Raw genomic sequence first — 21,462 nt, 5'->3', positions numbered from 1 at the left:
GACCAGGTCCAACCGGCTCACTTCTGATTACAAAAACCGAACACATTATTACCGGAATTGTCTGCTCCGCCTAATCTAACAGTCTGCACCCAATTGCAAAGCTGCAGTAGTCGACGTTGACTGCAGTGGATTCGTCAGCGACACATCGGAGCTGTTACCGTCCGGATTCGTGATGGCAGCTGAAAGAGAATCCAAGGTAGGAGTGAAGAGCCAAAGAGCAAAAAAAAAAAAAAAGAAGCCCGTAGTGCACAGACAGAGAGGCACGACGCGCTTTATGATTCCAACCAATTAAGCGGTGCTTGTACAAATTGGATTTCTTAGAATGTTTGGTTCGCTTTACTGTTAACGCAACAAGGGCAACCATATTGAAATGCAAAGGTTGCAAAGGGTTTCGTATTGTTCGAATAAAGCAAGAAAAAAGAAAAAAAAAACCAACGCAATGCAATGTATCATGAAGCAAACGATTCCTTTACTCCTATCCAGCATCGTGTAGCAGGCGGATTAAATCGTCCATGAAGCTGGGCTTGTGGATATGAGCCTGATGTATCCTCTCTCTCGTCCGATCTACTTCTCAGTTATGGTCGGCATGGTCCATGGCGCCAAACATAAGATCAGATCTTTGTCGGTTTTCATGCCCTCAATTAACGTCGCTCCTCCTCTTTTCATATTTGGCGTTCTCTCTATGGCTTCGTACCATCGGCGATACTCCTTCCACACTCAGATCAGATAAAAAAAAAAAAAAAAACGTATTCAGTGCGCGAGTAGATGTAGTACAGAATGCACTATCATATCATCTTTTCTTGCTTAGCCTAGGGCAATTTAACACACTGCTACAATCCTTTTCTCCCCTCAATATAAAACCGCAAAGGAAAGCATCCATAAGCGAACCTTCCAAATACCGCCACAAAGACAGCGAATTGATCCGAGAAGTCGTCTAAGAACCCAACATCGTCAAGTCCACCCCATCCATGGCTGGTCCCGTCAAGGTCCATAAATTATGCGCGAATCCCATAACCGAACCAAAGATGAATGATAGAGGAAGATGTCGATCAAGGATGCATTCTTTGCCAACTCATTGGCGCAGTGTGATCATCTCAACATTGAGGCCGAGGTCGCAAGGTAGTTTGGTGTCTGTCATTGCGACTACATTCATGGCACTTCTTCACCGAGGGATAAGCATCACCGGAATACTGCTTTACAGAAGCAGTATGAGACCTGCCTTGGTACTGCTGGCGTGGGGCTTTCTCCGATCGCTGCTGTTCCTCCGGTTCTACGAACGTGGCCAATCGACCCTCAAGCGGTCTGGGTTTAGAGAAAGGCATGCAGTCAAATTGATTGGCGTCAGTCCTACCACATCGTTGACGTGTACATCTACTCACTACATGGGATCTCCTCCGCAGGATTGAAACAACAGCAACTCGGAGGATACGAGTACCCGAACTTGACACGCGTTAGATCATTGTTCAGACAAGGATGGCAACAACGAGGTCCCGTCTAGATTGCAATATCTCAGGAATGAGAAGCCGCTACGCCTATGACCTGTGCTGATGCGATCATGCTTACATTTACTTATGCAAAGGTCGTATTCGAGTAAGGAAGATGAGTCCTGTTACAAGGCTACAGCGTATGGTGAGTTTGGCCACGACGGGAGCATGAACGACCGATGGATTATTGAGATATTCGATGCGGTCGCGAAGCAGATGGCGGATACAATGCTCGGAGGCGATCAGAAGGTCGAGGCTTTGGAGACGACGTTCAGGATGAAGTACATACAGCTAGGTTGCTATCTGTTCCTCAAAGTGATTCTAAATGTATACTCTTTATTATGTTTCTACAGGCTGTGGTGTTATGAAGGGTTAGTAGACCGAAATGCAAAGCTGTCTGCGGAATCGATCTCGCTGTCATTGTGATTGTAATAGGTCCCCATCTCTGGTGATTCTTGAAGGACCATCCATGAGCTCCATGTCCCTGCCTTGGTCGATAATTTAAGACCCGATAGGACCTCAATCGTCAAGCCGTCTAAGGACAGTCATCGTGCTCTCATAGATACTGAATACAATTCCTCCAGACATCTTGGGAAAAATGAAGTGTAAAAGACGTGTTAGCTGAAATGAAAGATCTAGAGGGCACTGGCTGAACATCAGGTGGCAACCCCTACCGAGAGACGCGCGAGTCGTGGCGTGGCTCCGTTCCAGAAACTCAAAATGCCTTCGCTCTTGAACACCTTCCAGCAGCAATCGAAAACGCCGCTGTAGAGCTCACGGGCGTTGAGTCCCTGCATCTTGGTCTTGACCACATCTAAAGGCATGGTCGTGTACACTGTGATAATTCCAGCAATGGCCCCGATTCCGAACGTATATGCCGCAGGCAGTTGTGTCCCTGGGGCTACTCTCGTCTTGGCGAAGTCGCTCAATGAGGAGTACACGCCAAACCGGACAGCACTGTTTGCACCCTGACGAGCCATCACTGGAATTACGCCTCGGTAGATCCCTCCAAGTCCCTCAGCCTTGACGATCGACTGGACGCCTGTAGATCATAGGAGACCGTATAAAGGTAAGAGATATGTTCACAGAAACGATCTTACTCGAGAGCTATGTATTGTAAACTTTTGGTGTAATGCTTCCGAGATGCCCGTACCATGTACCAATCCGCGGTATTGAGGATTTGGTAAATTTCCGTCGTGAATAAGTTTCGTCCTAAGTGCAGGCCTCTGTGTTAGCGCTCAAATCCCTGCGACTACTAGAAAAAGCACACATGTACTCATGTTTCCAACTTACTTGATCGTTTCTGAAGGTGTAACAACAAGCACCGCCTCCGTCATTCCAGCACCCAGTCCCGCTACAGGAGAAAATCAAGAATAGGTACTGGTTATGAGTAACGGGTTTTTGCTTAGGCATCGCCGAACAGACGTATTCACGTTATCCATGCCTACCAAGAACCGATCTGATCCCTGTGGTCTTGCCTTCTGAATCCTTGAGTAGTTGCTTATACTGATCGAACGCAAAGAAGCGGACGCCTGCCTTGGCTGTGTTGCCAATCACCATGGCAGACAGGCCCCTGTAGATAGCCGTAATTCCATGAGTTCTCACAGTGCCAACCAGGATATCAATCGGCCCTTTGGGAGGCTATCCGTAAAGTTTTTCGTTGTAAAAGTCAGTCATACACTCTTGCCCAGTAAAAGAGCAGTCAGTCCCCTTCCTCAGTGGCGCGTGCCAGATCAGATCGTCTGAATCTTATATTATCGAAGATTGAATCATATCAGATCGTTCCTGAAGTAGTCATCTACAAAAACGGGTGCCCTATGGTCCCCGTTCTGGTGCTGCTAGTTCGACCAATTGACACTGTACTACGGACGATAAAAAAAAGACACAACAAATTGTTCCTTACTGGTACGCCCTGACGGACCGCGCTCTTGGATCCTTGTTGCAGTTGAAGCTGTGTCTTGACGAACTCTGTGGGGTATGTGATCGTAGCCTCAATTGCTCCTGCAAGGGATCCAGCGGTCAGGGTATAAAGTGGAGGATCTTTTCTCTGTGTATACGCGTATGAGGCAATAAGAGACTCGCTGTGTTAGTGTTCCGCTGTGCTTGTGCTGGGAGGGAGCAAGTGGTGACTAAGAACTACTGAGGCATCCTCATGTACCTTAGTTGCCATGGCGAAATGTCGAGAGCAAGGTGGAATGCAAAGTTGAGAAAAGTGTGCGAGAGGGCAGTTTGGAAATATTCGTCCTGAAAAAGTGAAGAGGAAAAACAGGCGAGAACTGTAAGGTGCTCGAATAAAGTATTCAGGTCTGGCGCAATTGGCGGCTTTCATCACGAGACCATGCAACCAAGGTTCAACTATCTTGATTGTTTCAAGTCAATGCAAAACTGCATTTTCAATGGTGCTTTATTTGATATCTTGCAGGCTCATGTAACAGCGGTATGCGTTTCTAAACGTTGATTACGCGGCTCAATTTTTGGACACGGTTCAAAAGAATATCGCCCTGCTTGATGGCCTGCTGGTATTGAGCGTTCTTCGCATCGGGTCTGTTGGTTTCCACAATGCCATTCACTTTATCAACCACGCAGTTGAGACGGCCTGCCGAGATGAACTTGGACAAATCCCTATTGCAGAAATACAGCCCATGGGTCATTAAACATATTGCGATTGAGCATCCAACAGCAGCGAGATCCATCCTGGATTGTATCAGTACCTGTCAATGAACTCCTCGCCAACTCCAAAGGAATGTGCCATGCTCTGCATGGTGAGAGATCGATAGGATTCCAACAATTGGGCGTACGCTCGAATGCGCATTTCACGAACATAGTAGCGGTAGTGTGGGAACAAGACCCAGGAGCGCTTGAATGTAGATGTCTCCAGGGCAGCCAAGGATACAAAGAACTTGGCGTAATCTCCACCATAGAGTGACTTCAGGTAATCCTCCAGATGGGGAATCTCATGCAGTACCTCCAACACCTCTGGCGAATCGATCACCTATGAAAAACACAGATTGGGTGATGGTCAGTACGAATGCCTCGATATCGTGTCATCAATCAAACGACCACTTGCATAAGGGATTAAAATACCTTGTTCTTGATATCCACGCGCTTCAAGGCGAGTACACTGGAGAGAACAGCATAGGTCACAAAGTCCTTGTACTCCATGAGTTCCGTAGATGTGAATGTTGACAGCGTGGCGATGAAAAGATCTGCAGCGCCCTTAAAGTCGCGGATAGTCATCAAGTAGGCGCCCTCGTACACCTTAAGGCGATTCCTGCGGTCCCAATCGCCTCCTTCTTCGATCATACTAGTCAAGCAGGTAAGGGACATCATGTTAGCCTTCCATGTACAAAATGAGATTTCACTTCAGCACTGAAAACCATCCACATGTTGTCATTCATACGTTCTAGCCTTCTCGATGTTCCTGCTGACGATATCGTTATCTCGGTAAAAGAATCCAGTACGGATGTTGGCAAACAAGATATCCAGTCTGCTTCCGAGTGCCACGGTCTTGTCAAATGCCACCCTGTACGCTGTCAAACTCTTCTCCTATTGCATCGAAACATAGCACCAGGCATAGTCAGTATCTGTAACAGATTTCCTCTGATCTATTCCACGCTTCGAAATAATAGAGAAAGAGATGTACCTTTTCGCCAATCTTTGCAAAGTGCTCAGCTCTGGCAAGAAGAGTGTCCGAAATTTCGGTCTCACCCAAATTTTCCTCTGCATCCTTGAGGCGCTCATCCAGCTTCTTCAAGGCTTCCTCGTTCTCCTTCTTCATGTTCTCCAGAAGAGCGGCGTCCACAGGCCAACCCTGCTCTTCACAAATGAGCTCGTAGAAAGGTGCCATATCTATATTCATTGCCACAGCGATCAGTTGGTGAATTGGCCCGTTGGGATAACGCAGTCTTACAAGGATTTCCAACATGGCGCATAAAACATACTGTCTTCCTTGATCTTCTTCATGATAGCCTCCTGCGCCTGGGCATGAGTCTCCTTGGGTCCACTGGTAAGCAGGAATCGGTTCTGCGACAGCTCGATGCTGGGGATCTTTGGAACCTCTTCGGACGACATAGCTTATGTTGGTCTGGACTGTGGTTTCGTATAGAAAGTGGTTGAGTAGGAAGCAAATGGAGGAAGAGTGAGTATGTAGGTACTGGTGCTGAGGGTATGTTAACTGTGAAAGCGAACGCGCATGCAAAGGCAGAGATAGCGTAAGGCACCTCACTGATTTCAGCTGTGACGTCACTTAGGTCGCGTAAGCCTCCTGATTGGCTGGACTCTTTGGACGGAAATAAGTTTTTTTGGAGGATGGCAATTAGGACCTTCAGTGTCTCTCGTATCGTCTTCGCAAACCACCTTTCGCTCCCTAATAAATACCCGCGTGGAAGGAAAAAAAGCATTACATCCTCCCTCTACTGTCTCTTTCCCATTGCCACTATTATCCACATATCCCTCGTCATGGGGGTGCTGAAACTTTGGCAGTTTATCAAAGAACAAGGATACATTGCCCTCCTCAAAGCATTCCCTACCGCCCCTTCACCAAACACTCTTTATCACAGACATTCTCGGCTCTTTCTTTTCAGTCATTCGCCGCTGTTTCCTTTACCCTGACACGACAGTCGCATGTATCAACTTCGAACGACATTTGATCGCCTGTCAGTTCCCCAAGGCAACGACGATTCTGCACATGGACGGACCTTCTCCTGCTGAGAAGAACGCCACCAACGAAGAACGTCAATCAAAACGCACAAAAGCCCTTTCCAAGGCCAACAAGCTCTTGACCAACATGGAAGAGACCCTCGAGAACAACAGAAAACTACGGAAACAGCAATTCAAGTCTGTCAACAAGGCCATTGTCGACTCCTTCTATTTCAATCATGATCTCCGCCAAGTACTTGTCCAGTATCTTGTCACAAATGGCTGGAATGTCTGCAGATGCCGTTCGGAAGCAGATACCTGCATTGGGTCCATTTGCCAGCAACAGGATATTGTCATCACCCGTGATAGTGACTCGCTTATCTACAGCACATCACCACAATCTGGAGACCCTTTGGCCGAAACCGGTACCTCGTCTATAATGTCCCGGAACTGTTACGCCACCTTCAGCTCTCGAGAGCAGGATTGACTACCCTTGGAGTCGTTACCCAGAACGACTACGGCAAGGGGATCCACAAGCTCGGTGTCAAGACAAATTTCATGATTATTTTGGCTCTGGAAAAGGACGGTAAGCCGAAATAGACTATGTATTCTCCCTTGTTTTCATTGCCTTGTTCATCCCCATCTCACCTTTTATATTTTTCTTTTGTTCAGTTCCGTCGACGGCTGCGAGTGTTCAGGAGCTTGTTCAGGCCTACTTGGTACACACTATTATATCTAGCAGGCACCCGACGGAGAGACTATTTGGCTCGGCTATTCGGATCTTTACCGTACAGCAGTGTACGACTCTTACTCTACCTCACATTCAGGATCCCATTAACGAGCTACAGGAGATGACGCAAAGGGTTGCAGACATTCGCCTGCATCTCAAGATTAGCCGACAAACATCAAGATATAGGCCCACGTTATGATAATGAACAAATTCAGGTTTCTTGACGGCAAAAAAAAAGGATCTTTTTTTTAACAGTTGTTGATGGATGCCCAGATCCGTCCCTGGTCTTCAAGAAGAAGAGCGAACAACAAATTTCATTCGATACTCCACTGTTGATCGTCCTCCGAGTCAGTTACCGCCTCTGCACAGCTCGGGAAGACAGTACAAGTATCGGGAACGCTATGCGATTAAAACTCGATCACGTCTCATCCAGCACGAGAAGCCCGACATATTCAAGCAGTACGTCTGGAAGGCTCCAAAAGAGAATACCAAGTCAACCAACAATCCCAGCAGTACCATAAGCACCAGCACTAGTACCGAGGCGGGCCCCAGCACAAGTACCAACGTCGGCGCGACCAATCCGCCACCGAAAAAGAAAAAAAAGTCTACGCCCAAAAAGGATCAACTTGCAGCGGATGAGATGACCAAGATTCAACTGATCAGAGCGATGCAGACAGAGCACCCTCTTCGAACCTTGGACATTGGAATTTTGAAGGCGAATACGTCTCGAGCAATAAAGAAGGAGGTTCCATACGACGAGGATCTACAGGACAAGCTTCGGCACGCTGTGACCACCTGTCTCTCTGATATCTCTAACCTGGCTTCGAAATCGAAACGTGCGTGCCAACAGGTTATTGGTCAGTACCTAGAAAGCCTGTCAGTCGATCACCTTGACGAGGACGACAGAACCATTCTCAGCTACTTGACTCCTCACTTCTCGGTCCAGGAAATCGCCGCGGCTAAAAAAGGCACCACCCCGAACCCAGAAGATAAGTCATCTGACGACGAGGACGGCTCCGAGGCCAGCAACGAAAACAAGAACTCTCCAGTTGAATTCTTCCTGTCGCTTCTGGTTACCGTCTACAAGGCCAGCACTCCTCAGGAAAAAAAGAAGGCGAGTGCAGGTGCGGCTGCGTGCTTGTTCTTACGCAAAGCCAAAGACTATTTGCCACCGAAAACTGGCAGTGGTAGGTTTGTCTCTTGTAATTGTGGCAGTAATGTGACCTATTGAGAACCAACTCTCTAATACTTTCTCATTATCTTCTCCATTTCTTATTTACACGCATTACCTGCAGAATCTTACAACAACCCCTCCGTCTTTCTCCAGTCCACAGCGAAGCGACTCGCAACTGAGTACAGAAGGCACTTCAAGAACGGTTCCTTTGATCTTTCCAAAAAGGTAATAACAATTTAAATGGTTCAAGACCCTGGTTACAAGAAACGTGCCTGACATTTTTTCTTTTTTCTTCTCTTCTTTTCCGCTGTAGATCCAGCAGCAGAAGAAGAATGGACTCTTGCCCCAGAGTACCCCAGATCGTGTCGATCCAGACAAGACCCCAGCGGAGAACTTTATCATTCTGAACAGGGCCATCGGAAGAAGTTGGCGACTATCACCAATGTCACCCCGTGGAAGCAAGTTCGTCAGTCTCTCGGAGGATGATCTGGTCAAGATCTTTTGGAAAGACGAAACGCTACGGAAACAGCTCCAGCTCTATGCCCATTCAACTGTCATCAAATCTGTCCCAGAACCTGGCCGCGTTGCTCAAGACGACGTGGTTGGGTGGCTCAAGAACCTCGACCCAGGAGAGTTAATCAACAGGCTTTTGACCGACATTGGAGGATTTGTAAAGGAAGAGAGGAGGAAAAAGAAGCACTGGTCACGATCCGCGCACCGTATGTCGATTGGCGATATAACTGCTCACATCTCCAACATTCGGCACAAGGATTTCAATCCCAAGGTTTCGTATTCGGGAAAGGGCTATGCTCTCCGAGAATCGATCAAGACGGACGGATTTCGGATCCAGCTGCTCGCCTTTAAACTGAACGAGCTCAACTGCATGAAATACCGACGGCTTGATGCAGATAAGCTGCCGGACAGGCTCACATCGACTCTGGGTGGGACAGACCAGTACCTGACGGAGATCCGAAACGTGGTCAAGACGAAGGAGGACGTTGAGAGACTTTGGGGGTGTGACCCTCTTGATATCAAGATTTTGGGGACCGATTTAGGAAAGGCCTTCGTCGTTGGAGCCAGTGCCCTCTTACCCTCCTCAGCATCAGTGACCGCCACCGATGGACAGGAGCAAGGAGGTATTGCCGAAATCGAGATTCCTCCCATGAAATTCCACAACCTGGCAGTCAGCCAGAAGGCGGTGTACCAGCCAATGTTCAAGCATAGGAGATGGCTCGAACAGAGGAAGAGACGTTCAGCCGAGGGCCAGGAGTCGATTGCTCAGATGGAGACCAACTTGCCGGCACTCCATGGTCCAGAGGCGTCAATCGCAAACCATGTTGAACAGTCAAAAGTCAAGGAATCGGATCTCGAAACGTTTTACAACAACGTTGCCCTCAAGAAACATCTATGGGATGCCAAAAGAGCCAGGGACAGGGAATTCAAGCTGGTCGCAGAACGCCTTCTGGAGATGATCGGAGGAACTCCTGGCAAGAAAAGGGATAGGGATAACAAGGTGGTCATCGGTATCGGACTCGGAGAGTTTTCTTCAACGTCGCGGTTGTCCTCCCTTCACACAGCATTCTCCGCGTACTTTGTGCAGCTGGTAAGTATTTGAGCTTGCTTACAACCTCCATTTCACTGACAATACAAGGATCGACGGTTAAAAATTTTTTTTACTCTGGTATCGTTTTATTTAGGCGCGATCGCTGGATTACATTGTCATGGGTGTCAATGAATATTACACATCCAAGCGCTGTTCGGTCTGCAAGGAGTTTGTGGGTTAGGTCGACATCCGGCAACTCTACTGCCCGACGCCGACGTGTGGAGCAAAAATTCATCGAGATGTCATGGCCGGTCATAATATGTCCAATGTCATTCGAGGACATCTTCTCCACCAGCAGCGCCCTCACTATTTGCAGCCATACGACAAGGAAGCAAACTACATTTGGGAAATGGAGGAAAGTAGTCGGTCTGTCGAGTATATGGTGGCACGATTGGATGTGACGGAGGTGGAACAACCACGCGTCGAACGGATGGCACCAGAAGACGAGGAGACTGAGCCAGGTCGGCGCAAGAGACCAGTGGCATAATTTTTTTTTTTTCAAATAGTTAGACAGACCAATTTGTGTGTATATACAGTCAATCTCCCCTTACTGTCACGATCATGACAGTTAGCCAAGATTCAAAGGAATCGCGCGATGTCATTGGTCAATAGCCGTTTTAATTCAAAATTTTTATTTTATCCTCCTTAGTCATGTGAGGGATCTAACCTGTGTATATGCAAATGAACATTGGTCCACATGGCATGGGACAGACATCAGCATTCCCCTCGCTCATCAACATTCCTCTCGCTCCTTATGACTAAACGCAAGACGCTGGTGTCCAAGGGAGGCGAAGGGGGCCGCAAAACTGTGGAAGAGAGATTACAACGTCTCCAACAATGGCTCGCCCATCGCGATGCCTATCGAGCTGGAGCTGGCTGCGATCCTCCAAAGGCAGAGTACGAGCGAAACCATGGCTGGACAACTCACACCATTCGACGGCTTATGGAGGACAGAGAGAATTTAGAGGCGATGGAACCAGTGCTAGCCAAAAAAAGATGCCGGGTTGTCAAGCGCCCTTTATACGCTGTTGAAACGGTCCTAGTCGATTTGATCAAGGACGTTCGGTCCCGACGCATACCAGTGGACACTATCCTGTTACAGGCGCTGGCGCACGATGTCTATACGATTCTATGGAACCGGATGGGTTTTATGCCATTCCCGCGTCCAGCTTTCGGCAGCTCCTGGGTAGAAGGCTTCAAGAATGCATGGAACCTGGATTATCATAAGATGGAGGGCGAGGCGGGTTCGGTGGACATGGACGCGATTGCAGGCGACGTTGAGCGGATCAAAAGTATCATTGCCGAGTATACACTAGACGACGTGTATAACGCCGATGAAACCGGTCTTTTCCTTCAAACAATGTCTCCATGGACACTGGACTTCGATCGACGATCCGGCACCAAGTCTGTCTCCGCACGCGTGTCTATCTTGTTTTGCGTGAATGCAACTGGCACAGATAAGAGGAAACCATTTGTTCTAAGTATGTACTCTGTAACTTGTTGTCATCATCATCATGATCTTTATGCATATAGCGTTCTGATGCGATTATATATTGTTAGGCACTAGTCTTCCAATCGGGTTCAAGACTGGCGTAGGTGCCCATTTACGGAGCCAGGTGGACGTGCTACCATGGAAGCCAGAGCAGGATAGCCAGGACGGATGAGGCAGCGGCTGGAGGGAGGAGGGCGAAGATAAGAAAAAGAAACGGTCAAGGAAGGGGCGCCCAGACTACATGACCGGGGGTGCTTTCTTAGCATGGCTGAAGCATACACAGCACGACATCGAAGCCAAGGATCCTGACAGGAAGATTCTCCTATTAGTAGACAACCATGGCTCGCATACAGTGGCAATGCGGTCACCTCAGGACTTCCCTAATATCAGGGTGGAAGCGTTGCCAGCGAACTCTACCTCTGTCACTCAGCCACTGGACGCCGGAATCATAGCGGTCTTCAAGCGACGCTACCGTCACCATGTTGCCAGCCGCGCTTATGAAAATGGCTTGCACGCGGATATCAGGGCTGCAGAAGAGACAGTACAAGTGGAGTCGGATGGAAATGAAGAGGAGGAAGTGGAGCAGAATGGCGCGAGGGCAGTTGATGCAACAAATTCGTCTAAGGCATCCAGGGTGGCCATGGCAAAGGTCTCGAATTTTGAGGGCTGGCAGCTTGCCGCCCAAGCCTGGAGCGAGGTCAAGCCGCAGTCCATCAGGAATTGCTTTGCTCACGTCCCTATATTGAACGATGACCAGAAAAAGGAACTGAGGACCTGCGACGAAATCGATGCAAATGTGCAAGCAGCTATCAGGGATGCGCGCGAAGACATCGCTGACCGTGCCTCCATGATGAACAGATATCCGAGGATGACATTAGAGCAACGCTTCCCTGGCGCGTTTGGACCAGCAATCTGTCAATCGACTCAGAACAGCAGTCTTGTCCCAGCAACATATACCAGCGCTGAACGGGACTACTACACAAGGCTCAGCGCGCTTCTGGATGGGTCTACCTTCCTCAACGACGTTATTCATCAACGAAGGAAAAACAGCGATTTTATGGAGTGCTTTGCCATGGAACCAAGAACAGTGCCGCTTGACGAGCTCTTCCCTGACGAGGATGACACGGATGATGAGGACTACGGAAACGACTCTACAAGTATGCGGCAACCTGGAGCAGCCGTACAGTCGTTAGAAACGTGTCCGTTATCCCAATTGCTAGAGGCACCACGTCTCGGATTGACTACATCGTCATCAACGCTCAGGACATCGGACGTGCTTGTATTGACAGAAGGAGCGATCTTATTGGCCCCTGGAACGATTGTAGCACCGTCTGGATCGATCGTGGCGCAAAGGACTCTTCAAACCAAGCACCAATTCTATGCATGGCCTACGGATGATCTGCGTTCTTCCGACATCTCGGAACCGGAATTCCTTTAGTATAATGAGGATGAGACTTGGAGCGAGGAGAAAAGCGAGGATGAGCGAATAGATATTTTATCACGGGCAGCGGAAGTTCTGCAAGGCGATGGGAATAAAGACCTGCGACACGCTATAGATGTTGCTGCAGAGAAGCTAGTCAGCCCTGCAATAGGGATCGCAAAGTCTGGATTTGTAAAGGACTATAACAGCAGAGAGCGTGAGAGGATGGAGGAGGAGCGCATGCTCGAGGAAGAGGAGGTAAGCATCAGGAAGAAATATCCCAACATTCAATTCAAAATACACAGGTTAGATCCCTCACATGACTAAGGAGGATAAAATAAAAATTTTGAATTAAAACGGCTATTGACCAGTGACATCGCGCGATTCCTTTGAATCTTGGCTAACTGTCATGATCGTGACAGTAAGGGGAGATTGACTGTATAAGTAAATACATAGGTCTGCGTTTGGGTGGCAGTGTAGGGCGTGCAACTATGGCACTTCGATGACGTAGTTTACGCCTGAAATGTACTGCTACCAGATCGCTTACGCAGGAGCATAGACGCATTTCTTTGCATGCATGTGCTCCCTTCTCCTTCGTACTTTCACCCAACCGCATACCCTCATACAACACCATGCCCACTGTTGCCTCCATCGCCCAAGCTGAAGAGATTCAGAAGACCTCTCCAGAGCAGGCTATCCCTCTTTACCAAGCCATTCTCGCCGCTGCAGGAACAGGCACGTCAACGCTGGAACAGGACACGCCTCACGAAGGTCGCACACGTTACGCGTTCTTTCTCTAACCGGCCTTCAACACTTCACGAATAATAGACGTTAAAGTCAAGAGTGACCAAGAAGCTGCTCTTTTGAAGTTGGCACAATGCTACCGTGACCTTCAGTATGTGCTTCGTTTAAACTCTGTATCTTACTCTTATTATGAGTAAAGATATCTAATATTTGGTCTCGTCCCTTTGTAGCCGCCCCAATGAGCTCGCCGCCCTTATCCACGATTCGCGCACCTTGATCACCTCCATTCCTAAAGCAAAGACTGCGAAGATCAGTAAGTTACAGGGGGTAGATGATTACGAGCTTTGGACTACCGAACCTGTTCTGTACTAACATCGCTTGCCTTGCTCTACCTTTTATAGTTCGCACCTTGATCGATTATTTCTCAGAGATTCCCAATACTCTCCCGCTGCAGATCGACGTGTGCAAACAGACGATTCAATGGACAATTCAGGAGAAGCGAATTTTTTTGAAGCAGGCATTGGAAACGCGATTGATTGCTCTGTACTTGGACAACAAGATGTATAGTGATTCACTGGCGTTGGTGGCGACATTACTCAAGGAGCTCAAAAAGCTGGATGACAAAATGGTTCTGGTTGAGGTCCAGCTGCTGGAGAGTCGAGTTTGCCATGCCCTGCGTAACCTGCCAAAGGCTAAGGTAAGCCTCTTCATCAAGAACTGCTGTACGTTCCTTTACAGGTGAAGCATGTCCGGATCTTAACGACACCATTTTATTACTCTATATATAGGCTGCGCTTACGTCTGCACGCACATCAGCAAATTCTATTTACTGCCCACCGCTGCTACAAGCAGCACTGGATATGCAATCAGGAATCCTTCATGCGGAGGAAAAGGACTACAAAACAGCATTCTCTTACTTTTACGAAACACTGGAAGGATATTCGTCGTTGGAGGACCCAAGAGCCATTTCTGCGTTGAAGTACATGCTGCTCTGCAAAGTCATGCTCAACTTGGTATAGTCTCAATCTGGCATTGGAATCGGTTCGCTTATATTCCGGTCGGATCGTATTGACATCAATATTTACATCTCCTTGGGTACGCTTTGATAGTCTGAAGACATTCAGTCGATCCTAAACAGCAAAGTGGCTCTCAAGTACCGCGGTGTGGAAGTGGATGCCATGAAGGCGATTGCATCAGCTCACCAGAACCGCTCTTTACAAGAATTCGAGCAAGCATTGGCTGCTTATCGTGATGGTATGGTGCTCATTATTCGTCGCAAGAACTGTCTGCATTTTCACCAGTGTAAGGAAAGTAAGATTAACCCGGCCACATCATTGTTATAGAACTGGGTAACGATCCCATTATCAAGAACCATCTCAACTCGCTGTATGACAAATTGCTGGAGCAGAACTTGGTCCGTGTTATTGAACCGTTCTCAAGGGTCGAGATTGCACACATCGCAAAGATCGTCAAATTGCCTGCACTACAGGTCGAGACCAAGCTGTCGCAGATGATCCTGGATAAGACATTTCACGGAGTACTAGATCAGGGTGCAGGATGCCTGGTCGTTTTCGAGGAGACACCAGTGGACAAAACATACGAGAGTGCGCTGGAAACGATGAAGAACATGGCCAATGTCGTCGAATCGCTGTATGAGAAGGCTTCAAAGCTCACGTAGTTGATTCGATAGAGTATCACGGGCTTGATAGCAATTTGCAAACGCACGCTAGACATGACATCGGTCCGGAAAATAAAAGACAGTTGACTGAACAGAAAGCGCTGCTTCGTTTTATTACAGTACTTTTTATAAATAAATAACTGTTCCGGTATACGGGTATACGGGTATACGGGGATCGATTTCCTCTCTAGATGCTCTTGCTATCCTTGAGCAGGAAAGGATCCGATGGCCAGGCGCCAACGCGCTTCATGATGAGCTTCGTGAAAAAGTCGACGATCCACGAGGGCGCCATCTCTTGAAAGCGGATCAATGTGCCGACCCACCAGAAACCGATCAAGATACGAGCCTTTTTTGCTCCGGCCTTTTTCCTGATGGCGCTGACTGCAGCATCGACGACCCACTTTGAGGGCATGGACTGATTGTACAACTCCTCCGAGTGTTTGCGAACTCCCTGAATAAACTGGGGGCCATACATCTTCTGTGTCTTCAGATCTGATGCCTTCCAGACCTTCTCAAGGACAACGTGAGCCGATGCGACCAGTGGGGTCTTTGCGTAGAAGGGTTCCAGCATCGAGACATCGATTTCCCATGGCGATAGTTCCACGCGCAGCGTATCCATGATCGATTCTGCAGCGTGCTTGGAGGCATTGTAGCCGCCGTGAGCAGGAGGGTTGGAACGGCCTGCGACTGAGGTGATGCTGAGGAGACGCGCACGAGGCAGATGCTTGCCCTGAGGGCTGTGGCGTGATTTGGCAAAGATGCGCATGCTGGGGAGCATGGCCTTGCTGATGCGGATGATTCCCATATAGTTGACGTCCATGATTTTCTGCAGGGCATGGTAAGATGAAGGAGTACGAGATGTTAAAAACATTGTCTAGAACGCGTGCTGTTCATTTGTTCACTCCCCAACAAAAAACAGGAGCAATCCAATCTCAGCCGTTGATTCTGGTGACTGAATGGATTCTTCAGGGGTAAAATGTTAAAATGCTTAAAATACGCGGCACTTGCTTCAAAAATGTCGTACCTGGAAGCTGTCCTCCGAGGCGAAGTCAAAGAATCCTCCGGCATAGATACCTATGAGTGACAATGCATTCATTCCCCCATTAGATAAGCGACAACCCACGCAGAAGATATGATATGCTATGTAAGAAAAGTAGATCCCTTACCGGCATTGTTGAGGATACAATAAACACCCTGGGGACATTCCGCCTCGATCTGGGCGCGGAGGCGGTTGACGTCGTCCTGGTTGGTGACATCGACCTGGATAGCCCTGATGCGCGACGACTGCTTCGCCTTGTAGGATTCCACGGCCTGTTCTGTCAGGCATGTGGCATAGACTGTGTAGCCTCCGCGCTTGTAGAGTTCATCGACAATTTCTGAGCCAAAGCCAGTATCGCAGCCCGTGATAACGACGACGAGGTTGGCGGGGTTGGTGACGGTCATTGTGAAGTGAAGTGAATGGGATGAATGAGGTTGAGAAAGAGGAATGAGACTGAAAAGGACAGAAGAAGAAAAGACGCCGGTTTATGTATCGGCCTTCTTATAGTCTACTGTCACTTTGGATTGTCCATCTAATTAAAGTTCACAAGCCGAGTGGACAACATGCATAGTCAACACATGTGGCAGTTCGGCTTGACTGTGGGGGAAAAATCAGGGATAATATCCATGCCAAGCGTATTCATTATTATTCAGGGCGTCCATGAGACCTGCCGGGATTTAATTATGCTTCGCCTCGCCATGGCTCTGCACGTTGAGACAGACACCGACCCGAGAAGGGAATCCAAAACGAGACCTGGATAAGATCGCTACTGGTCCGTGTGCCGATATTAAAAGAAAGCCGGATTGCGAACCGAGGAGGGAGGACAGCTGGTGTCTCAGTCGCAGTCTTGCTCACGGCCTCGTTTGAGGAAGAACAAATGCCGTCGCTCCTCTCGCAACTTGCCATCGCCACCCCCACCCTAGCATGATAACATTAACCCTAAAAACCTCTAGCTCCCAAAACCCACTCTCATACATGTACTTTGGCTGATGCCCTGTAGGCTGCCAATACATGTTTCTGCTGTGGACTAGGTTTAGTTGGCCCTGAAAGTCCTTCTACGCGTTTTCATACACGCGTAGACATGAAAGAGCCACGGACCTCTGGCCGTAGCCGCCTCCATATAGGAGGGACGCGATGTTGCAGTGGTGTGTGGATGAGTCCATGCGGTCCTCGTACGCGTGGTTTTTTCTTGTTCGCTGGCTGAGTGCATGCGCTTGCTGTGCAGAGGCTCGAACAATTTACCCCTGGCCTGTCTCGCTTTCTCCACTTGCGGTTTGAAACATACTCAATCGGTCAATTATTGCCATAGTCCCCCGCCTGTGCTCTCAACTCCACTGCATCTCCACTCTCCATCATCTCAGCTCCCTCCTATCATCATCCCCGATCTCTCTCCCTCTCTCATCATCAATCCCCACTTTCTCGCCTCCGAGAATCGTTCCTTTCCCGCTCATCCACCACGCCAGTCCTCTTTCCCCCAAATACCTCCTCATCTCATACATCACCCATACAAACATAGAACCGTGCCTCAGGAGCACGAGAGGACTGCTCGCTTTATTTCAGGAGAAACCGATCGCATCAACCCACTTGCTCCTCCAACGGTCTACATCCACTTCGACAACCCAACGCCCGTACCGACCCTGACCTCGATCATCTATCCATCATGGCTATGCGTGGTTTGACCGTCTTCATCGCGGACATTCGCAACTGTAGGTCGGCATTCGGCTTTATGGAATCTTTATTCGCACATCTTGTTGATTGAAAGAACTAACAAGGACTCGATTTCTCGCACCTATAGGCCGTGTCCGCGAGCTTGAGGAAAAGAGAATCAACAAAGAGATGGCCAACATTCGCACCAAGTTCAAAGGTACGGGCATTGTGAATAATGTCGGGGCAAAAGCAAATTCTATGCGCTTTCTCGACTTGCACTCCATCTTTCCAAAAAAGCTTACTATGCCATCTTCTGCTTATCTTTTCATCCGTCGCAATAGAGGGCAATCTGAGTGGTTACGACAAGAAGAAATACGTGTGCAAGCTGTTGTACATGTACATCCTCGGATGGGATATCGACTTTGGACACATGGAGGCCGTCAATCTCATCTCCAGTCCAAAGTACAGCGAAAAGCAAATTGTAAGTGTGTCCCATCCCATTATACTCTGACGATCTGTTTGAGCGTTCGTTGACGAACCACGTCAATAACCATCGCCCTTATCTGGTTGCCCATAGGGATATCTTGGGATAACACTGCTTATGCACGAGAACAGTGACCTTGTACGCCTGGTCGTCAATTCGATCCGCAAGGACCTGGACGACAACAATGAAATCCACAACTGCCTTGCTCTGCATGCCATCGCCAACATCGGAGGCAGGGAAATGGCCGAGTCTTTGGCGGGCGATGTGCATCGTCTTCTAGTCTCGCCGTAAGTGAAGTGCCTACGCTGATATCGATGAACAGACCGAAGGGAGATTTATTGGATCTGAAGACGGCTCAAAGGTGCTCACAATTCTGCGTTTCCTATTTTTAATACATTTGGATAACCGTTAATGCTGCTGGAATGAAAACTACAAAAACCATGGCTTGGCTTTCACAGGAACTCGAAGAGCTTCGTCAAGAAGAAGGCAGCCCTGACCATGCTCCGTCTCTTCCGGAAACATCCCGACGTCATTCCGGCACCAGACTGGGCCGAGCGTATTACCAACATCATCGATGACTATGACCTGGGAGTGTGTCTGTCCGTCACCAGTCTGATCACAGCTCTTGCCCAGCAATACCCAGAGGCCTTCATGATGGCCATTCCAAAGGCGATCATGCGACTTCACAAGGTCAGCATCCCTGAACTCGACTTGGACAATGCTACAAGATAACAGGTGGCTGAATGGCTGGATTCAAGACTGATAAAGCGTATTTTCGTTCTTTGCGCCATGAGATAGGTGATTGTCGAAAGAGACTTTTCAGCCGACTATGTTTACTACAAAATCCCCATCCCATGGCTCCAAGTGAAGCTCCTCCGACTTTTGCAATACTTTCCTCCCACAGGTTCGTCTATATCTCATGAAAGCTTTCTGGCGGAGCCCAAAATTATAGTGACATGCTTATGCTTATTAACTAACCAATGCTTTTTCTTTTCCTTTCTCTTGCCTCACAGAGGACGCCAACATGTCTGAAATGCTCCACAATGTACTCCAGACGATCATTAACAACTCACAGGAGACACCAAGGAATGTTCAGCACAACAACGCGCAGAACGCTATTTTGTTTGAGGCCATCAACTTGGCTATTCATCTGGACTGCGAATCCGACATTGTGCGCCAGGCTACCAACATTCTTGCCAGATTCATTCTTTCCAAGGAGACCAACGTGCGCTATCTGGGTCTGGAAACCATGGCGCATTTGGCTGCTGTGACGGACGAGCTGGACGAAATTAAGAAGCACGAGGAGACCATCATTTTATCGTTGCGGGACAAGGATATCAGTGTTCGTCGTCGCGGCCTGGATTTACTGTACAGTATGTGTGATGTCTCCAACGCAAAGACGATTGTCTCGGAGTTGATCCGGTATCTTCATATCGCCGACTACGCCCTTCGAGAGGAGATGGTACTTAAGATTGCTATCATGACGGAGAAGTACGCAACGGAGCATTCATGGTACGTGGACGTGATCTTGCAGCTCATCAGCTCTGCAGGAGACCACGTTAGCGAGGAGGTCTGGTACAGAGTCGTACAGATTGTCACCAACCATGAGAATCTCCAGGAATACGCCGCCAAGATGGTCCTGCACTACATGCGATCGCCACATTGCCACGAGAACATGCTCAAGGTTGGAGGGTACATCCTCGGAGAGTACGGACATTTGATCGCCAACCTCCCAGGAGCCTCGCCCATTGAGCAGTTCAACACCCTCCATGCCCGATTTGGACTCTGTTCGCTTGCTACGCGAGCATTGTTGCTCTCAACCTACATCAAATTTGTCAACTTGTTCCCAGAGATCAAGGGAGCCATCCTGGCTGTCTTTAACCAGTACCGCCATGTTCTGGATGCAGAGCTGCAGCAGCGCGCATGCGAATACATGGCCATTGCGACTATGCCAACGGACGACCTGCTCCAGACTGTGTGCGAGGAGATGCCTCAGTTCCCTGAGCGCGAGTCCGCCCTACTCTCAAGGTTGAACGAGAAGACAAACCAGACAGAAGACAAGAGAACTTGGAACATTGGTGGCAAGGACTCGAATGAGAAAACTCCTGCAAATCTGTTGGCTGCAAAGGAGAGGAACGAAAATGGAAGTGTGGACGACTTGGTGGCGGGTATTAACAGTGCTAACGTCAGTACTCCCGGCGGTGCAGCCGAAGATGGCGCTAACGGATCCAATGGGTCTGCTTTGCAGCCAGCTACGCCAGCCGCGCCAGCAGCGAAGTCTGGATTGGCTTGGAAGGATCAGCTGGCGCCAGGATACGAGGTCTGGTACAATCGTCTGCGGGATGGCGCCGATGGTGTGCTCTATGAAGATAGCATCTTACAGATCGGAATCAAATCAGAGTACCACGGACATCTGGGTCGTCTCGCCATGTACTTCGGCAACAAGACGCACTCACAGCTCAACTCGTTTGCTATCTCTCTGGAGTCGCCCGAGGGCCTTATCATTACCAGTTCTCATACGTTGGGAACATCTATCGGACCATCTACTCAGATTCAGCAGCTTTACACTTTGGAGTGCCAGCAGATTTTAACAGAGATGCCCCTGATCCGTATCTCATACCAGGCAGGATCGATCCAGAGTATTTATCTCAAGCTCCCTGTGACGCTCACGCGGTTCATTGAGCCGATCCAGCTCTCGAGCGCAGACTTTTTCGCCCGCTGGAAGCAGATTGGCGGGCCCCCACGCGAAGTGCAGGGAATCTTCAAGTCATCCGAGAGGATCAATCTGGAGAAGGCGCGCTCGGTTTTGGCGAATAGCAGACTTGGAATTTGCGAGAACGTGGATCCCAAGCCTGGTAATTTTGTGGCCACGGGTGTCTTGAACACCTCGCTCAATGGTAAGGTCGGATGTCTGCTTCGTCTCGAGCCCAATCGTGAGACCGATGTAAGTTCTTTTTATGTGTCAGTTTTTTTTTTTTTTTTTTTTTTGGGAGTTGCCAGAACCTTTGAACTTGACTTTACTAAGTCGGACTTTCTGATTTCTTCTCTAGATGTATCGCTTAACAGTCAGGACGACATCAGATGTGGTCTCGAAGCACTTGAAGGATATTCTGCAGTCTGCTCTGCTCTAATACCACTACCGCGTCTGAGCCTTTCGTGCGGGGAAAAAAGAAAAAGAAGGGAAAAAAAAATAATCAAAGTCAATAAAGATAAAGAGACAAACCGAACCACTTTTTTTTTTTTTTTTTTTTTTTTTTTTTTTCAAGCACGATCGTGCCAAGGAGTTGTGTCATATCACTCCAAAAAAAAATAATCTGAAGACAGGTATG

The 21,462-nt window shown here is 48.5% G+C and overlaps 9 protein-coding genes across 9 annotated transcripts; 5 read left to right on the top strand and 4 right to left on the bottom strand.

The window, feature by feature from the left end:
- Positions 1-1,805: 1,805 nt before the first annotated feature.
- On the bottom strand, positions 1,806-3,751 carry BC939DRAFT_441450 (citrate transporter). The gene is made up of 7 exons (XM_051554233.1): positions 3,643-3,751; positions 3,388-3,531; positions 2,933-3,125; positions 2,778-2,838; positions 2,638-2,696; positions 2,159-2,526; positions 1,806-2,072 (listed from the first exon to the last, which is right to left on the bottom strand). Exons 1-7 carry the CDS (start codon positions 3,652-3,654, stop codon positions 2,004-2,006), a joined length of 906 nt encoding a protein of 301 aa, XP_051415752.1. The 5' UTR covers positions 3,655-3,751; the 3' UTR covers positions 1,806-2,003.
- A 93-nt stretch (positions 3,752-3,844) lies between these two features.
- Positions 3,845-5,667, bottom strand: BC939DRAFT_441448 (26S proteasome non-ATPase regulatory subunit 6-like protein). Its single transcript, XM_051554232.1, has 6 exons — positions 5,426-5,667; positions 5,128-5,333; positions 4,885-5,030; positions 4,569-4,788; positions 4,196-4,476; positions 3,845-4,106 (listed from the first exon to the last, which is right to left on the bottom strand). Exons 1-6 carry the CDS (start codon positions 5,553-5,555, stop codon positions 3,932-3,934), a joined length of 1,158 nt encoding a protein of 385 aa, XP_051415751.1. The 5' UTR covers positions 5,556-5,667; the 3' UTR covers positions 3,845-3,931.
- A 1,179-nt stretch (positions 5,668-6,846) lies between these two features.
- Positions 6,847-8,083, top strand: BC939DRAFT_441441 (uncharacterized protein; the record flags this gene model as incomplete). Its single annotated transcript, XM_051554231.1, has 3 exons — positions 6,847-7,044; positions 7,091-7,311; positions 7,335-8,083. Exons 1-3 carry the CDS (start codon positions 6,974-6,976, stop codon positions 8,081-8,083), a joined length of 1,041 nt encoding a protein of 346 aa, XP_051415750.1. The 5' UTR covers positions 6,847-6,973.
- A 988-nt stretch (positions 8,084-9,071) lies between these two features.
- BC939DRAFT_441435 (uncharacterized protein) lies at positions 9,072-10,178 on the top strand. Its single transcript, XM_051554230.1, has 2 exons — positions 9,072-9,629; positions 9,724-10,178. The coding sequence occupies exons 1-2, from the start codon at positions 9,189-9,191 to the stop codon at positions 9,808-9,810; spliced, it is 528 nt and encodes a 175-aa protein (XP_051415749.1). The 5' UTR covers positions 9,072-9,188; the 3' UTR covers positions 9,811-10,178.
- A 950-nt stretch (positions 10,179-11,128) lies between these two features.
- BC939DRAFT_441433 (uncharacterized protein) lies at positions 11,129-11,575 on the bottom strand. The gene has a single exon (XM_051554229.1). It carries the CDS (start codon positions 11,385-11,387, stop codon positions 11,211-11,213), a length of 177 nt encoding a protein of 58 aa, XP_051415748.1. The 5' UTR covers positions 11,388-11,575; the 3' UTR covers positions 11,129-11,210.
- Positions 11,551-12,984, top strand: BC939DRAFT_441431 (uncharacterized protein). The gene is made up of 2 exons (XM_051554228.1): positions 11,551-12,575; positions 12,662-12,984. The coding sequence occupies exon 1, from the start codon at positions 11,762-11,764 to the stop codon at positions 12,557-12,559; it is 798 nt and encodes a 265-aa protein (XP_051415747.1). The 5' UTR covers positions 11,551-11,761; the 3' UTR covers positions 12,560-12,575; positions 12,662-12,984.
- Positions 12,985-13,120: 136 nt separating this feature from the next.
- Positions 13,121-15,059, top strand: BC939DRAFT_441430 (PCI domain-containing protein). The gene is made up of 7 exons (XM_051554227.1): positions 13,121-13,276; positions 13,370-13,436; positions 13,516-13,598; positions 13,687-13,982; positions 14,074-14,298; positions 14,395-14,539; positions 14,629-15,059. Exons 1-7 carry the CDS (start codon positions 13,174-13,176, stop codon positions 14,961-14,963), a joined length of 1,254 nt encoding a protein of 417 aa, XP_051415746.1. The 5' UTR covers positions 13,121-13,173; the 3' UTR covers positions 14,964-15,059.
- BC939DRAFT_441428 (uncharacterized protein) lies at positions 15,060-16,456 on the bottom strand. The gene is made up of 3 exons (XM_051554226.1): positions 16,130-16,456; positions 15,988-16,037; positions 15,060-15,789 (listed from the first exon to the last, which is right to left on the bottom strand). The coding sequence occupies exons 1-3, from the start codon at positions 16,404-16,406 to the stop codon at positions 15,151-15,153; spliced, it is 966 nt and encodes a 321-aa protein (XP_051415745.1). The 5' UTR covers positions 16,407-16,456; the 3' UTR covers positions 15,060-15,150.
- Positions 16,457-17,342: 886 nt separating this feature from the next.
- BC939DRAFT_441426 (putative alpha-adaptin C) lies at positions 17,343-21,358 on the top strand. Its single transcript, XM_051554225.1, has 8 exons — positions 17,343-17,708; positions 17,798-17,866; positions 17,991-18,130; positions 18,227-18,420; positions 18,592-18,823; positions 18,932-19,037; positions 19,147-21,077; positions 21,184-21,358. The coding sequence occupies exons 1-8, from the start codon at positions 17,663-17,665 to the stop codon at positions 21,262-21,264; spliced, it is 2,799 nt and encodes a 932-aa protein (XP_051415744.1). The 5' UTR covers positions 17,343-17,662; the 3' UTR covers positions 21,265-21,358.
- Positions 21,359-21,462: the final 104 nt, after the last annotated feature.

The sequence above is a fragment of the Gamsiella multidivaricata genome, assembly GCF_025024155.1.
Source record: "Gamsiella multidivaricata strain RSA 2152 chromosome Unknown BC939scaffold_10, whole genome shotgun sequence".
Classification (NCBI taxonomy): domain Eukaryota; kingdom Fungi; phylum Mortierellomycota; class Mortierellomycetes; order Mortierellales; family Mortierellaceae; genus Gamsiella; species Gamsiella multidivaricata.
The sequence above is the reverse complement of the archived record's forward strand: the minus strand, read 5'-3'. Positions and strand labels throughout refer to the sequence as shown.